Below are 17500 nucleotides of genomic sequence, written 5' to 3'. Positions count from 1 at the left end.
ACAGACAAATCAAATCAAAATCAAAGTTTATTGGTCGCGTACACAGATTTGCAGATGTTATCGCAGTTGGAGCGAGATGCTTGTGTTTCTAGATCCAACAGTGCAGTAATAATATACTTAGCAATACAAAACAATATGCACATAATCCAAAAAGGTCAAATTAAGAAATTAAGAATAATTAGAACGAGCAATATCAGAGTCCGGAACAAACTTTCTTGTTCAAGGGTTTTTCTTTATTTTTTAATATTTTCTACATTGTAGAATAAAAGTGAAGACATCAAAACTATGAAATAACACACATGGAATCATGTAGTAACCCAAAAAGTGTTAAACAAATCAAAATATATTTTATATTTGAGATTCTTCAAATAGCTACCCTTTGTTGCCTTGATGACAGCTTTGCACACTCTTGGCATTCTCTCAACCAGCTTCATGAGGTAGTCACCTGGAATGCATTTCAATTAACAGGTGTGCCTTCTTAAAAGTTAATTTGTGGAATTTCTTTCCTTCTTAATGTATTTGAGCCAATCAGTTGTGTTGTGACAAGGTAGGGGGAGTATACAGAAGATAGCCCTATTTGGTAAAAGACCAAGTCCATATTAAGGCAAGAACAGCTCAAATAAGCAAAGAGAAACGACAGTCCATCATTACTTTAAGACATGAAGGAGTCAATTTCTTCAAGTGCAGTTGCAAAAACCATCAAGCGCTATGATGAAACTGGCTCTCATGAGGACCGCCACAGGAATGGAAGACCCAGAGTTACCTCTGCTGCAGAGGATAAAATCATTAGGGTTACCAGCCTCAGAAATTGCAGCCCAAATAAATGCTTCACAGAGTTCAAGTCACAGACACATCTCAACATCAACTGTTCAGAGGGGACAGTGTGAATCAGGCCTTCACCAAAAAGAAGAAGAGACCTGCTTGGGCCAAGAAACACGAGCAATGGACATTAGACCGGTGGAAATTAGTCCTTTTGTCTGGAGTCCAAATTGGAGATGTTTGGTTCCAACCGCTGTGTCTTTGTGAGACGCAGAGTAGGTGAAAGGAGGATCTCCGCATGTCTAGTTCCCACCGTAAAGCATGGAGGAGGAGGTGTTATGGTGTGGGGGTGCTTTGCTGGTGACACTAACCAGCATGGCTACCACAGCATTCTGCAGCGTTACGCCATCCCATCTGGTTTGGGCTTAGTGGGACTATCATTTGTTTTTCAACAAGACAATGACCCAACAAACCTCCAGGCTGTGTAAGGGCTATTTTACCAAGAAGTGATGGAGTGCAGCATCAGATGACCTGGCCTCCACAATCCCCCGACCTCAACCCAATTGAGATGATTTGGAATGATTCAGACGGCAGAGTCAACGAAAAGCAGCCAACAGGTGCTTAGCATATGTGGGAACTCCTTCAAGACTGTTGGAAAAGCATTCCAGGTGAAGCTGGTTGAGAGAATGCCAAGAGCGTGCAAAGCTGTCGTCAAGGCAAAGGGTGGCTATTTGAAGAATCTCAAATATAAAATATATTTTGATTTGTTTAACACTTTTTTGGTTACTACATGATGTCTTCACTATTATTCTACAATGTAGGAAAAAATAAAAATAAAGAAAAACACTTGAATGATTATTTGTGTCCTAATTTTTGACTGGTACTGTATATAGAGTATATATACACCACAGTTCAAAAGTTTGGGGTCACTTAGAAATGTCATTTTTTGTCCATTAAAATAACATCAAATTGATCTGAAATACAGTGTAGACATTGTTAATGTTGTAAATGGCTATTGTAGCTGGAAATGGCTGATTTTTAATGGAATATCTACATAGGCGTACAGAGGCCCATTATCAGCAACCATCAGTCCTGTGTTCCAATGGCACGTTGTGTTTGCTAATCCAAGTTTATCATTTAAAAAGGCTAATTGATCCCCTTGATGAATTATGTTAGCACAGCTGAAAACTGTTATGCTGATTAAAGAACCAATAAAACTGGCCTTCTTGAGACTAGTTGAGTATCTGGAGCATCAGCAATTGTGGGTTCGATTACAGGCTCAAAATGTCCAGAAACAAATAACTTTCTTCTGAAACTTGTCAGTCTATTCTTGTTCTGAGAAATGAAGGCTATTCCATGTGATAAATTGCCAAGAAACTGAAGATCTCATAAAACACTGTGTACTACTCCCTTCACAGAACAGTGCAAACTGGCTCTAACCAGAATAGAATTAGGAGTGGGAGGCCCCGGTGCACAACTGAGCAAGAGGACAAATACATTAGAGTGTCTAGTTTGAGAAACAGGCGCCTCACAGGTCCTCAACTGGCAGCTTCATTAAATAGTACCCGCAAAACACCAGTCTCAACGTCAACAGTGAAGAGGTGACTCCAGGATGCTGACCTTCTAGGCAGAGTTGCAAAGAAAAAGCCATATCTCAGACTGCCCATCTTAATATTTTCTTTTTATTGGCCAGTCTGAGATATGGCGTTTTGTTTTTACATAGGGCAAAGTAGTCTCTAAGGTGCAGGGTAGAGTACCGGGTGGTAGCCAGCTAGAAACAGTGATTAAGGTACAGGGCAGGGTACTGGGTGGAGGCCGGCTAGTGGTGACTGTTTAAAAGTCTGATGGCCTGGAGATAGAAGCTGTTTATCAGTCTCTCGGTCCCAGCTTTGATGCACCTGTACTGTCTTCTCCTTCTGGATGGTAGCGGGGTGAACAGGCCGTAGCTTGGGTGGGTGAGGTCCTTGATGATTTTCTTGGCCTTCCGGTGACACCGGGCGCTGTAGTCCTGGAGGGTAGGCAATGTGCCCCCGAAGATGCATTGGGCTGACCGCACCGCCCCCTGGAGAGCCTTGCGGTTGCGGACGGTGCAATAACCATACCAGGCGGTGATACAGCCCGACAGGATGCTCTCAATGGTGCATTTGTAGAAGTTTGTGAGGGTCTTAGGGGCCAAGCCAAATTTCTTCAGCCTCCTGAGGTTGAAGAGGTGCTGTTGCACCTTCTTCACCACACTGTCTGTGTGAAGGGACCATTTCAGGTCGTCACGCTGAGGAACTTTAAGCTTTTGACCTACAGTACTGCGGCCCTGTCGATGTGGATGGGGGCGTGCTCTCTCTGCTGTCTCCTGAAGTCCACAATCAACTCCTTCATTTTGTTGACGTTGAGGGAGAGGTTATTTTCCTGGCACCACTCTGCCAGTGCTCTCACCTCCTCCCTGTAGGATGTCTCATCATTGTTGGTAATCAGGCCTACCACTGTTGTGTCGTCACCAAGCTTGATGATTGAGTTGGAGATGTGAGTGGCCACACAGTAATGGATGAACAGAGAGTACAGGAGGGGGCTGAGCACGCACCCCTGTCTGGTCCCCGTCTTGAGGATCAACGTGGCGTAGGTGTTGTTGCCTACCTTCAACACAGGAAGTCCAGGACCCAGTTGCACAGGGAGGGCTTCAGACCCAGGGCCCTGAGCTTAGTGATGCGCTTGGAGGGCACTATGGTGTTAAAGGCTGAGCTGTAGTCAATGAACAACATTCTTACATAGGTATTTCTCTTGTCCAGGTGGGATAGGGCAGTGTGCGATAGTGTCGTCCATGGATCTGTTGGGGTGATATGCAAATTGTAGTGGGTCTAGGGTGTTGGGTAAGATGGAGGTGATATGATCCTTAACTAGCCTCTCAAAGCACTTCATGATGACAGAAGTGAGTGCGATAGGGCAATAGTCATTTAGTTCAGTTACCTTCGCTTTCTTGGGTATAGGAACAATGGTGGACATCTTGAAGCAAGTGGGGACAGAAGACTGGGATATGGAGACATTGAAAATGTCCGTAAACAAGGCGGCTTGGGATGTCGTCTGGGCCTTGGGAAGTTCAAACAAAGGATCCAGTTCAGGGAAGTCGAATTTCTGCTTGAATATTTGGTGAGTGACCACCGATCTAATCTCCAAACGTGCTTTCGGCTGTAGGTAATAATACAACAAACGTTCTGAGCAAATAATGTAAGAAATAACAAAACAACAAAAATACTGCAAGTTAGAAACAGGGCAACCGTGTCTGTCGGCGCCAACTTGTTGACCGCATCGTATCATGTGTCAGTGCATGTTAAATATGGACACTAAATCCAATTAACATGCACACACACACCAGGGTCCACTCCAGACACGAGGGAGCGAGCACAGAGCCAAATGCCAATGTGATTTACACTAGGGGAGAAAATGAGGGATACTTAGACATGAGGGAGCGAGCACAGAGCTGAATGTCAATGTGATTTACACCAGGGGAGAAAATGAGGAATACTTAGACATGAGAGAGCGAGCACAGAGCTGAATGTCAATGTGATTTACATGGGAAGAATTGGTGGACGCTTTTCACGTTTTTACTAGCAGAGAGGAATTAAGAGAAAAAACCCAAGCCTATTCTTTAAGGGAGAGAATCCAATACATTCTGACTCCTCCACTGTAATTTCACTTCTGGACCTCCAGGGGGTTTTCATTGATAAAGGTTCTGTATTCATGTAATGAAATTACTTCTTGTGTCAGGCCAGAGAGACGATGGAGGGACAAAATAACCACTTTGATGAGGAACGGCCATCATCGCCACTCCAGAGATTAGCGACTGAAGGGAAAGTTTCTGTAACGATTACTGGACCACTGTAACTTTATGAGCCATTAACTGTATGCACCTTTATGCACCACTATAACCTTTCACCATCTTCCCCAAATGCAGACTATATACCTTCATTTAGACAGGTAAGTCATTGAGAGCAAATTATATTTTTTTACAATAATAACCTGGTGAACTACTTGAGGGAACATTATACTGTTTATCACTCCAAGGACATACAATAAATCTGAAACAGAATATACTCTATATTTGAACTTTATATCAGGAAGATACAAGGGGACAATAATATCTCATTTTATGACAAGAACCAGGCAGGCTAAACTACACTAAACACTTTTTAAAATCTGATTCAGAATACAGTTGTATATCAGCTTTACATCATGCAGAGAGAAAGAGAGGATAAGTTGACATTCTTTCATTTCCTTTCATTTCCTCTTCAGAGTGAAGAAGTTCTTAACTTAACTTCACCGTCTCAATGGACAGGAAATAGAGCTATCACGCACGCACACACCTGGTGGCAGGAGAGAGAGGAGGGAGGAGAGAGAGGAGGGAGGAGAGAGAGGAGGGAGGAGAGAGAGGAGGCAGGAGAGAGAGGAGGCAGGAGAGAGAGGAGGGAGGAGAGAGAGGAGGCAGGAGAGAGAGGAGCGAGGAGAGAGAGGAGGGAGGAGAGAGAGGAGCGAGGAGAGAGAGGAGGGAGGAGAGAGAGGAGGGAGGAGGGAGAGGAGGGAGGAGAGGGAGGAGGGAGAGGAGGGAGGAGAGAGAGTAGGGAAGAGAGAGAGAAGGGAGGAGAGAGAGGAGGGAGAGAGAGAGGAGGGAGAGAGAGGAGGGAGGAGAGAGAGGAGGGAAGGGAGAGAGGAGGGAGAGAGAGGAGGGAGGAGAGAGAGGAGGAAGGAGAGAGAGGAGAAAGGAGAGAGAGGAGGGAGGAGAGAGAGGAGGCAGGAGAGAGAGGAGTTAGGAGAGAGAGGAGGGAGAGAGAGGAGGGAGGAGAGAGAGGAGTGAGGAGAGAGAGGAGGGAGGAGTGAGAGGAGGGAGGAGAGGGAGGAGGGAGAGGAGGGAGGAGAGAGAGTAGGGAAGAGAGAGAGAAGGGAGGAGAGAGAGGAGGGAGAGAGAGGAGGGAGGAGAGAGAGGAGGGAAGGGAGAGAGGAGGGAGAGAGAGGAGGGAGGAGAGAGAGGAGGAAGGAGAGAGGGGAAAGGAGAGAGAGGAGGGAGAGAGAGAGGAGGGGGAGAGAGAGGGGCGGGAGAGAGAGGAGAGAGGAGAGAGATGAGGGAGGAGAGAGGAGGGAGGAGAGGGAGGAGGGAGAGAGAGGAGGGAGGAGCGAGAGTAGGGAGGAGAGAGAGAAGGGAGGAAAGAGAGGAGAGAGGAGAGAGTAGGGAGGAGAGAGAGGAGGGAGAGAGAGAGGAGGGAGGAGAGAGGAGGGAGGAGAGAGAGGAGGGAGGAGAGAGAGGAGGGAGGGGAGAGAGGAGGGAGGAGAGAGAGGAGGGAGGAGCGAGAGGAGGGAGGAGAGAGAGAAGGGAGGAGAGATAAGAGGGAGGAGAGAGAGAGGAGGGAGGAGATAGAGAAGGGAGGAGAGAGGGGAGGGAGGAGAGAGAGGAGGGAGGAGAGAGGAGGCAGGAGAGAGAGGAGGGAGGAGAGAGAGGAGGGAGGAGAGAGAGAAGGGAGGAGAGAGAGAGGAGGGAGGAGAGAGAGGAGGGAGGAGAGAGAGAAGGGAGGAGAGAGAGGAGGGAGGAGAGAGAGGAGCAAGGAGATTGAGGAGGGAGGAGAGAGAGGAGGGAGGAGAGAGGATGGAGAAGAGAGAGGAGGGAGGATGTTAGAAGGACAGTGTTCTTCTCCCCAGAAACAGATGACATAGCATTTATTTTACATAAATAGAGCCAGAACTCTGTTTACAATAGAGACTGTCTGGGGACTCCTTCATAAGACTAGGACATCATGAGGAAAGACAGAGGCTATGGACATCTGTATCTGTTTTAAATGTATTTTGACCGTTTTTTAAATAATTCTGACTGATGTTTGACTGATGTAAGGTTCTGATGTGAAATTGGCCCTAAAGTCATTTTAAAATCTGTTTCTGTTTCACTACAGTTCCTGCTACAGTCGTCAGAGCACAGCTGTCAGTCAACATGTAGGTAGGGAATTTTAAATGTTAATCAGGTATGCTGTAATTGACTGTGTGAAAAACATTTTAACTCCACATAGTTTGTAGTCTCGCCATAATGTAGGACATCAAATATGAAGGTGTTCAGTACAGACAGAGTACACAATGAAGTAGTCATTATCAGTATTATTGTCAACACCATCATCCAGAATCAAACCACTATGTTCCCAACCCCGTCAACCCTCTCAGTCCCTTTACTGGACCAGGCCAAATTATCATTGAGTGTGCATCTCTACTCTGTACCCCATTCCACTGACTCTGTCCTCTGTATTATTCCATGCATTTAAATGGACAAGTTTATTCCGACATGGCCAATTGAATTAGCGCTGCTGTTGGAGCTAGCGGAGGTGTTCCGTTAGCGCTTGATTAGCAGGGGTAATTGTCTCTCAGACAGAGAGCGTAATGGGAAGAGAGAAGCTGACGAAACACAACACACTGGGAACTGGGACTCTGCATCCTGCAGTAGATGTCTTCATTACAGCATACATCAAAATAGAGTAATTTTTCATTGCATATTTGTACCATGAATGCATACATGGTTCCATGAATTGCTGCAGAGACAAGCTAAAGGCTTGGATAAATATATTCCCTATTTATTTCACCTACTGCACTCCCCATTGAATGTGAACAATGCTGCTGCCACTACAGTGCTGATCTAATAACAATTGTCTAACGCGTCGATCCACAACACTGTCTAAACAGCTACACTGCCTTTGTGTTCCTGTTTAGATTTTCTGTGTCAGAGGAAATAGCTTACTAATGATGGATTATAACGGGATGTTTTTCCTGTCTCTGAAGGATGTTCTATTAACAATAGAACAGAGAGAGAGAGAGAGAGAGAGAGAGAGAGAGAGAGAGAGAGAGAGAGAGAGAGAGAGAGAGAGAGAGAGAGAGAGAGAGAGAGAGAGAGAGAGAGAGAGAGAGAGAGAGAGAGAGAGAGAGAGAGAGAGAGAGAGAGAGAGAGAGAGAGAGAGAGAGAGAGGAGAGAGAGAGAGAGAGAGAGAGAGAGAGAGAGAGAGAGAGAGAGAGAGAGTTAGAGAGGGAGGGAGAGAGTTAGAGAGAGAGAGAGCGAGAGAGTGAGAGAGAGCGATAGAGAGATAGTGAGATAGAGAGATAGCGAGATAGGGAGAGAGAGAGAGAGGGAGAGGGAGAAAGGGAGAGAGGTGGAGACGGCAGGCTCTGAGGTCTAGAACCCAGGTGATCATCCATCACCGTGGCAACCCAATGGGATGTGAACACAATGAGCAGGTGATTAATCAGGAAGCTGCTCGGCCCTCTCCACAGCAGCTACTGTACAGGGTGTGCAGGGAGCAAAGGCTCATGGGAATACAGCGTGGTGGTGCCAAGGCTGACTCTGTTGACTGAGGTTGGCAAGGGGTAGGGCTGGTGGGTGGTGATAGGGGGTAAGGAGTGGGGTGCAGTGGGTAAGTGTATGGGGCGAGGATAGGGGATAAATGTTGAAGGGGTGTAGGGGTATGGGGCAAAATAAAATGTGTCACGTGCTGAATACAACAGGTGTAGGCTTTGCTGTGAAATGCTTACTTACGAGCCCCAACAATGCAGAGTAAAAGTACGAAAATATTAGGAACAAAAAAATAAAAAAGGAAATAGTAACACAATAAAATAACAATAACGAGACTAGATACAGTGAGGAAAAAAGTATTTGATCCCCTGCTGATTTTGTACGTTTGCCTACTGACAAAGACATGATCAGTCTATAATTTTAATGGTAGGTTTATTTGAACAGTGAGAGACAGAATAACAACAAAAAATCCAGAAAAACGCATGTCAAAAATGTTATAAATTGATTTGCATTTTAATGAGGGAAATAAGTATTTGACCCCTCTGCAAAACATTACTTAGTACTTGGTGGCAAAACCCTTGTTGGCAATCACAGAGGTCAGACGTTTCTTGTAGTTGGCCACCAGGTTTGCACACATCTCAGAAGGGATTTTGTCCCACTCCTCTTTGCAGATCTACTCCTAGTCATTAAGGTTTCGAGCCTGACGTTTGGCAACTCGAACCTTCAGCTCCCTCCACAGATTTTCTATGGGATTAAGGTCTGGAGACTGGCTAGGCCACTCCAGGACCTTAATGTGCTTCTTCTTGAGCCACTCCTTTGTTGCCTTGGGTCATTGTCATGCTGGAATACCCATCCACGACCCATTTTCAATGCCCTGGCTGAGGGAAGGAGGTTCTCACCCAAGATTTGATGGTACATGGCCCCGTCCATCGTCCCGCTGATGCGGTGAAGTTGTCCTGTCCCCTTAGCAGAAAAACACCACCAAAGCATAATGTTTCCACCTCCATGTTTGACGGTGGGGATGGTGTTCTTGGGGTCATAGGCAGCATTCCTCCTCCTCCAAATACGGCGAGTTGAGTTGATGCCAAAGAGCTCAATTTTGGTCTCATCTGACCACAACACTTTCACCCAGTTCTCCTCTGAATCATTCAGATGTTCATTGGCAAACTTCAGACGGCCCTGTATATGTGCTTTCTTGAGCAGGGGGACCTTGCGGGCGCTGCAGGATTTCAGTCCTTCACAGCGTAGTGTGTTACCAATTGTTTTTTGGTGACTATGGTCCCAGCTGCATTGAGATCAATGAAAAGATCCTCCCGTGTAGTTCTGGGCTGATTCCTCACCGTTCTCATGATCATTGCAACTCCACGAGGTGAGATCTTGCATGGAGCCCCAGGCCGAGGGAGATTGACAGTTATTTTGTGTTTCTTCCAACTGTTGTCACCTTCTCACCAAGCTGCTTGGCGATGGTCTTGTAGCCCATTCCAGCCTTGTGTAGGTCTACAATCTTGTCCCTGACATCCTTGGAGAGCTCTTTGTTCTTGGCCATGGTGGAGAGTTTGGAATCTGATTGATTGATTGCTTCTGTGGACAGGTGTCTTTTAAACAGGTAACAAGCTGAGATTAGGAGCACTCCCTTTAAGAGTGTGCTCCTAATCTCAGCTCATTACCTGTATAAAAGACACCTGGGAGCCAGAAATCTTTCTGATTGAGAGGGGGTCAAATACTTGTTTCCCTCATTAAAATGCAAATCAATTTATAACATTTCTGACATGCGTTTTTCTGGATTTTTTGGTTGTTATTCTGTCTCTCACTGTTCAAATAAGCCTACCATTAAAATGATAGACTGATCATTTCTTTGTCAGTGGGCAAACGTACAAAATCAGCAGGGGATCAAATACTTTTTTCCCTCACTGTACATGGAGTACCAGTACCGAGTCAATGTGCAGGGGTACGAGGTAGTTGAGGCAATTGAGGTAATATGTACATGCAGGTAGGGGTAAAAGTGACTAGTCAACCAGGATAGATAATAAACAGAGTAGCATCAGCGTGTGTGAAGAGTGTGAAAGAGTGTGAAAGTGTGTCTGTGTGTGAGTGTGTGTGGCGTCAATATGCATGTGTGTGTGTGTGTTTTGTGTGAGTGTGTGTGTGTGTGTATGTACTGTGTGTGTTGGAGTGTCAACGTAGTGTGTGTGAGTGTGTGGGTAGAGTCCAGTGAGTGTGCATAGAGCCGGTGCAAGAGAGTCAGTGCCAGAAAATAAATACATCAATAACTGAAATGTAGCAGCCTGCGTCAGTCTTGGAGGTGGAACCTAAATGAGAATTCCCGCTCTACGACAGGAAACAGGTGTGGCAACTTCCTCTGAGGTGGGCCTTTATTGAAAGGTAGAAAAACAGACACAACCTTGTTTCACATTCTTTAATAACAGAAACAAACAACGCAGTAGGAGGCTACCACAGCTGTTTCCCACCGAAATACAGGGAAACTCCAGGTGTTGTAGCCTACAGCATGCGCTGAGGGCTCTGTACGCAGCTGACGCGTTTTGCTCGACAAAAAGCTGCGTAAGCCAAAAGTCTCTCGTCTGAGTGAATTGTACCCTTCCTGTTCATAGCCCAATTTTAAGAGAGAATCCATGGGGAACACAATCAAAGACACACAGGAATGGCAAAAGAGTAATATCTCTCTCTCTCTCTATCTATCTCTCTCCTCTCTCTCCTCTCCCCTCTCTCTGTCTCTCTGTCTCTCTGTCTCTCTGTCTCTCTGTGTCTCTGTGTCTCTGTGTCTCTGTGTCTCTGTGTCTCTGTGTCTGTCTCTCGCTCTCTCTCTCTGTCTTCACCAAGAGGACTTTACTTCTTCTTTCTAGTTGTTCTAAAACTTTTAATGTATTTTTATTACTGCAGGGAGTCCAAAGAGGGAGAGGGGGAGAGGGGGAGAGGGGGAGAGAAGGAGGGGGGAGAGAAGGCGAGGGGGAGAGAAGGAGAGGGGGAGAGAAGGAAAGGGGGAGATTAAATGCATTGTGAAATAATGACATTTAAAAGATTTAGGAAATTCCAAAAGCAAAATAGTGAACATTCAATTGCCAAAACAGTGAAAACAGTGAAAACAGGTCCACATTATTTCAGTTGTGTATATTACTTCGTTACGACATTATTGTTTTTCATTCCTTATTAAAGTCATCATCTCATCTCTGCTCAGGCAGTAGCAGCCAGCCAGCCAGTCAGACAACGTTATCTCTCTAATCCCCGTACTGTACTGTCTTTAGTCATCCTATTTAGCTAGGCTAGCCTGCCTAAGCATGCTGCATCATTTTACTAGTTCTTCAAGGTAGATTCGGCATACTTTCACCAACAGTCTCTGTCCCTCTCTATCGTTGCTGTGTTGTGTACATTCCTCTCTCATGCGGTCTATGCAATTTGTGTGTATCTAACCTAACATAGCAGGAGTAAAAGTGTATCCATCTCCGTCCGAGATGGAAAGAACAGACACAATGGTTAATTACCACATTTCTGCACTGACCTAGGTTGAATATTTGCTTACTGAAAATTACAACTCCCTTTAGCCCAGCATCCCACATAGGTCTTGACTTGATTTCCCTTTTGAATGATTCGATTTCTCTCTAGAGATACGGTGCATTGGGCTCACCAAAAAAAAAACAGAACTAAACGGAATTTAAGTAATTGAACCGAACGGTCAATTAGTTGTTTAATAACCCCCCCACAAAATAAGAAAATGTTGGTTCATCGCTCAGCACTAGTGAAGTACCACAGGACAGACAGAGGGCAGTTAGCTGACTGCCACACCTACTGACACCTCTCTCTGAATCTCCAAACAAAACACTACCAAGAGGCCCCCGGTTTCATTTTAAGTGATGAAGGGTTTGTTTGAGGGAAAATTAGAGGTCTTTTAATCAATAATGCTGAAAACATTTCTAGATGTCTGGTTTATTTTTCGTTCATACAGTACATCGAAGAATGAACCTTGGATGTTTTGACGTGCTCATAAATATTTAGTTTTTGTACATTAGGGATTAAGCCCCGAGCATTGATCAAATATCAAATGTTAATTCTACTCGGTCTCTGATTTTATTGCAAAATTCATGCAATGCATAAGCATAGTTCTCAGCACTTATTTTCATCAAAACACACACTTATGTTATTAATGTCAGCACAGTGCAATGATAAATCTTGTAAACCAATACCAATGGGTATGTACTGTGTTCACATCATGATATGTGATGCTAATCAAATAGGCATGTGTGGGTGTAGTTTGTAGGCTATTTCCCAAAGAAGAAGAATTTCTACAGCAAACTACTTTCTCTTCTCTACACATCAATGCAGAGAAGTAAAATGAAGAAAAGCTGAGTATTCTGGTAGAGCTCTCTGTTGTTACTGTTGTTCATAAACAATATTCCCTTCGCAAATCTACTTGATCAATCGGTAATGCTCTTAATATGAGCTGAGAGGCAACAGCATGGATACTTCTTTCATCTTAAACACAAACACAGAAAACACAAACACAGAAAGAACAATATCTATAAGACATGCCAAGGCTGCAAATCTCACCACAATTAATATCATATTTCATACTCTGTCTCTCTCTTCTCTCTCTCTCTCTCTGTCTCTCTCCTTCTCCCTCTATCTGTCTCTGTCTCTGTGTGTGTATCTCTCTCTCTCTCTCTCTCTCTCTCTCTCTCTCTCTCTCCTCTCTTTCTCCCTCCTTCTCCCTCTATCTCTCTCTCTGTCTGTCTGTCTCTCTCTCTCTATTCTCTCTCTCTCTCTCTCTCTCCTTCTCCCTCTATCTGTCTCTGTCTCTGTGTGTGTATCTCTCTCTCTCTCTCTCTCTCTCTCTCTCTCTCTCTCTCTCTCTAGGTAAAGATAAAGGAGAAGAGGGGTGATTGGATGGGGGATGAGGAGGGATGGCATGGAGCATATTTTTTAACCAGCGCCAACAGTGAGCGCCAACAAAAGAATGACTCCCCATGGGTCCCTGCCTTTCTCTATGGGGGGTCCTTATCTTTTGTTGTTGCTCTGCCTCACTCTCTTTTTCTCATGTCTCTGTCTATCGCTGTCTCCCATCTCCTATTCTTCCCTCTCCTCCTTTCCCTTCATGTCTAGTGTTCTCTCTCTCTCTCTCTCTCTCTCTCTCTCTCTCTCTCTCTCTCTCTCTCTCCTCTATCTCTCTCTCTCTCTCTCTCTCCAATAGACTTTATTGACATGGCAAGTAAAATTACTTACATTGTCAAAGTATAGGTATAACAAAAATGGTGGGACCAACAGCAATAATAATTATAGTAGTAGTGGAAATGGGATTACCATTAACAGCAACTACAACAACAATATTAATGAGAATAACAATTCATTAAAGCAATAGTAGTCGACCAATCTCAACATGACTGAGAAGACACATTACATGGTATGAAAGCCAAAACAAAACAGGAAATATTACTGACATTACATTACACTTTTCACTGGCTGTCCCTCAGGTTGTGGCAGGAGGACACATATTTGGCTGCCAAAATTGCACATTTTGGCTTTTCACCCAATAAATATTGGATTTTTTCTTCCTCTTTTATAGTTTCAAATTCTTTGTACTGAATGATAATTTTGGGAAAGAAAGATTCTCTTAGGTCTGAGTATTTTTCACAGTGTAGTAGGAAATGCAGCTCTGTCTCTACCTCTCCCCGGGGGGCAGAGTGAGCACAGCCTGTCCTCTCTGGGCAGCCAGGTTTGCCTGTGACGACCGGTCTCTATAGCCAGACTGTGCTCACTGAGTCTCTCTCTCTATATTTCTCTCCCCTCTTCCCCTCCACCTTCCCTCTATTCTCCCCTGGTATCTGAGGGTATAAACCGCCTGTGTCTATCCTCTGTCCAGAGTATTAATAAACTGTCAGTGACATCATACAGCATTCAGCCATGGACATGAGGCATTAACACTGACTACAGAGAAGACTACTGTTAGATGTATAGGGGCATTAACACTGACTACAGAGAAGACTACTGTTAGATGTATAGGGGCATTAACACTGACTACAGAGAAGACTACTGTTAGATGTATAGGGGCATTAACACTGACTACAGAGAAGACTACTGTTAGATGTATAGGGGCATTAACACTGACTACAGAGAAGACTACTGTTAGATGTATAGGGGCATTAACACTGACTGCAGAGAAGACTACTGTTAGATGTATAGGGGCATTAACACTGACTACAGAGAAGACTACTGTTAGATGTACAGGGGCATTAACACTGACTACGGTGGCTGGCAGACTCCTCTGATCTAGCTTAGTCTAGAGATAAGCCTATCACACCCCACTCTAGAGAGACGACTGCATGTAGTCTATTGTGCAAATCAAGCCCTTAGGATCTCCTGACAAAATAATCATTATCCTGCCTCTACTGACAGCACTTGACATAATGATGTTGTTAGAATGCATGTAACAGTGTGAAACTATGGAAATATTGTTATTATTGTCACTGCTCTGACAAGCGTTGTCTATCGTTCGTGACAGTTTTCGTGAGGGCCTGACTGACGGCTGACCTGTCCCAGTACTACTGTGTTACTGTATATACACACAGAGACCAGACCTGACACTGTGTTCCAACAAACTGACTGTTGAGTCAGACATTAAGGGGACGAGAGAGAAAGGAGGGAGGGAGGGGAGAGGTGAAGGGAGGAGAAATGAAGAGAGAGAGATAATACGAGAAAGAGAGAAGTGTAGAAGTTGGAGAGAGATTAATATGAGAGTGAGTTAGAGAGAGATACATAGGAAGGGTGATGGATGGAGAGGGAGAAAGAGGGAGTGATAGAGAGATACAGGGGGAAATATGGGTAGCAATGGATGAGGGACTGGCAACGCTGGTAAAGACTCACCTGGATCAACGAGAGGTCCTTCAGATTGAGTCTGAACAGGTGGTTTCTGAAAGCAACAGAGATAGGGAGGAGAGATGAAGGTATAATCTTCTCTAAAAAGACAACATCTGAAAACAGAGAAGCGGACAGGAGATCATTTCTGGTCAGCGGTGTCCAAAGATACAGTATATCTGGGTTATTTTACCCCCATTTTGGTTATTTTCTCTCCCTCATCAAACCTGTGATGAATCATACTTATCTTTCTGGGTCACTCCAAAGGGGCTGTTCAGATGTAACCACGTATAGGAACACTTGATTACTACCTTACTGCCATAACAGTCCGAAACAAGTTATATCTTTGTGGTTTTGAATAGAAATCCAGTCTAAACTGAACAGAATAAAGATTGAATACTTCATGTAAACTATTCCAGTGATAAGTCCTAGTCAGGGTATGAGTTTTCTGTAGACACAGATGTGGGATCAGCTCACTCTTTCCAAAGTCTAACCCTAACCATTAGTGGAGAAATTGCCAAACTAATCTTAAATCAGTGTCTAGGGGTCACCTCCAGACAAACTCATCCCTGAGTGATTTTCACAGGTCCATCTTTCTGTCTCTCTGTCTGAACAGACCATAGGGCCTGAGGCTGTGTGGGTGAGTGTGTGTGTGGTCCCACATTCATGGGTGTATCAGCGAGACCAACGGTGAAACTTCACTTTAATGAACACCCGTACTCTGTCCTTGCCTTAAGTCTCTTCTGAATGGTTACATTTAGATTATATGTTTTGTTTGGTCTTTCAAACTTTCCACAAAACATTACAGGCTAATGAGTAGTGTGTAGGATGAGTGGCCTGTCCTTTGACTACCAATCATTTCAGTTTGATTGTATAAGTTCAGCATTCTAGCACAAGACTCGTCATTATAGCAGCCTTATTATTATATATTTTTTTAGCAGATTTAACGTTTTATATTAAGGAGGTTTCATTTCTAATCAGTTTTGGCCTTGAATGTCAGAGAATGAGATTCGCATTGACTTGGGGAGCAAGAAAATACCCTCCCTTTGGCTAGAAACTCATTGCAGGTTTAGAAAATGACTTAAAAAAACAAAAACTTTTATTCCTACCCTGTGATGGATTTTTTCTGAACTAACTTCTTATCTTTTTTAACCACAGATCATAAAGAAATGTGCTGTTTTCACATACAGTGTGTAGACACTGGTTTGGTCCTGGAGATAATGAAAAGCGGTAGAATTGCCCTTTAATTCATGTCAGGAAAGTAATGTATATAGGCCTCTATTCTGTAATGCTACTCTCCCACTGAAACCTCTTCACATAGGATAAGTCGATAGGAGCACGTATAGGCATGCACGCACACAAACCCCATCCTATCTATCTTCTGAAGAGTGGCTACAGCATTTCACAGGGCAGGCTGTGGTCTAAGACCCTTTTTTACAGTATATTAACATCTACAATCGATCTGCTGCCATTATCACTCAGTCCTCTCTCTGGCCATCAGGTCACAGACAGACATACCCTCTCTGGCTAACTCCATTTGAGATTTAGACATTGAATGTGAGCATTTAACGTTGGCACCAAATGTTCTAAGACAATACAATCTGTGTTCTAATGTTAAACGTCTTGAATTAAACCAACTGGATCCATAATACGGACTTATTGGACTCATGGAAACTTCCAGTCAGACTGATCCAACACACAGAGAATATAGAGCCCATTCAGTCAGACAGAGTAGGTCTTGTCCCAAATCAAACCCTAGACTCCTGGACAATCATCAACGATCCCTCTCAGCTAGACAGAGTAGGCCTTGTCCCAAATCAAACCCTAGACTCCTGGACAATCATCAACGATCCCTCTCAGCTAGACAGAGTAGGCCTTGTCCCAAATCAAACCCTAGACTCCTGGACAATCATCAACGATCCCTCTCAGCTAGACAGAGTAGGTCTTGTCCCAAATCAAACCCTAGACTCCTGGACAATTATCAACGATCCCTCTCAGCTAGACAGAGTAGGCCTTGACCCAAATCAACCACTAGACTCCTGGACAATCATCAACGATCCCTCTCAGCTAGATAGAGTAGGCCTTGTCCCAAATCAACCCCTAGACTCCTGGACAATCATCAACAATCCCTCTCAGCTAGACAGAGTAGGCCTTGTCCCAAATCAAACCCTAGACTCCTGGACAATCATCAACGATCCCTCTCAGCTAGACAGAGTAGGCCTTGTCCCAAATCAAACCCTAGACTCCTGGACAATCATCAACGATCCCTCTCAGCTAGACAGAGTAGGCCTTGTCCCAAATCAAACCCTAGACTCCTGGACAATCATCAACGATCCCTCTCAGCTAGACAGAGTAGGCCTTGTCCCAAATCAAACCCTAGACTCCTGGACAATCTTCTAAATCCCTCTCACTGAGCCTATTTAGGTTGAAAGAGGCCTTGTTCCAAATCAACCCATAGCCCCTTAGCCATGGACACTTCTCCTAGATCTCTGTCTCTACGCCCACAGAGACAGAGAAGAAAGACCAGACCACTCCAGGTACAGACAGGCCCACCCTTTAGCCCCTGGGTCAGGCTATTGT

General features: G+C 44.5%; 1 protein-coding gene across 3 annotated transcripts in view; it reads right to left on the bottom strand.

Annotated features, from left to right (window-relative positions):
* LOC121569346 (semaphorin-5A) overlaps positions 1-17500 on the bottom strand; it is a 269684-nt gene that overhangs the window by 126087 nt on the left and 126097 nt on the right. For all 3 annotated transcript variants that reach the window (XR_006001351.2, XM_041880229.2, XM_041880230.2), the window contains exon 4: positions 14930-14975. Coding sequence is in view for 2 of the 3 variants with exons in the window: in XM_041880229.2 (XP_041736163.2) it covers positions 14930-14975 (46 nt within the window). In the remaining variant the exon portion in view is untranslated. The remainder of the gene's footprint in view (positions 1-14929; positions 14976-17500) is intronic.

Source organism: Coregonus clupeaformis, chromosome 7 (genome assembly GCF_020615455.1).
Source record: "Coregonus clupeaformis isolate EN_2021a chromosome 7, ASM2061545v1, whole genome shotgun sequence".
Classification (NCBI taxonomy): domain Eukaryota; kingdom Metazoa; phylum Chordata; class Actinopteri; order Salmoniformes; family Salmonidae; genus Coregonus; species Coregonus clupeaformis.
This window is presented reverse-complemented; position numbering and strand designations above follow the sequence as displayed.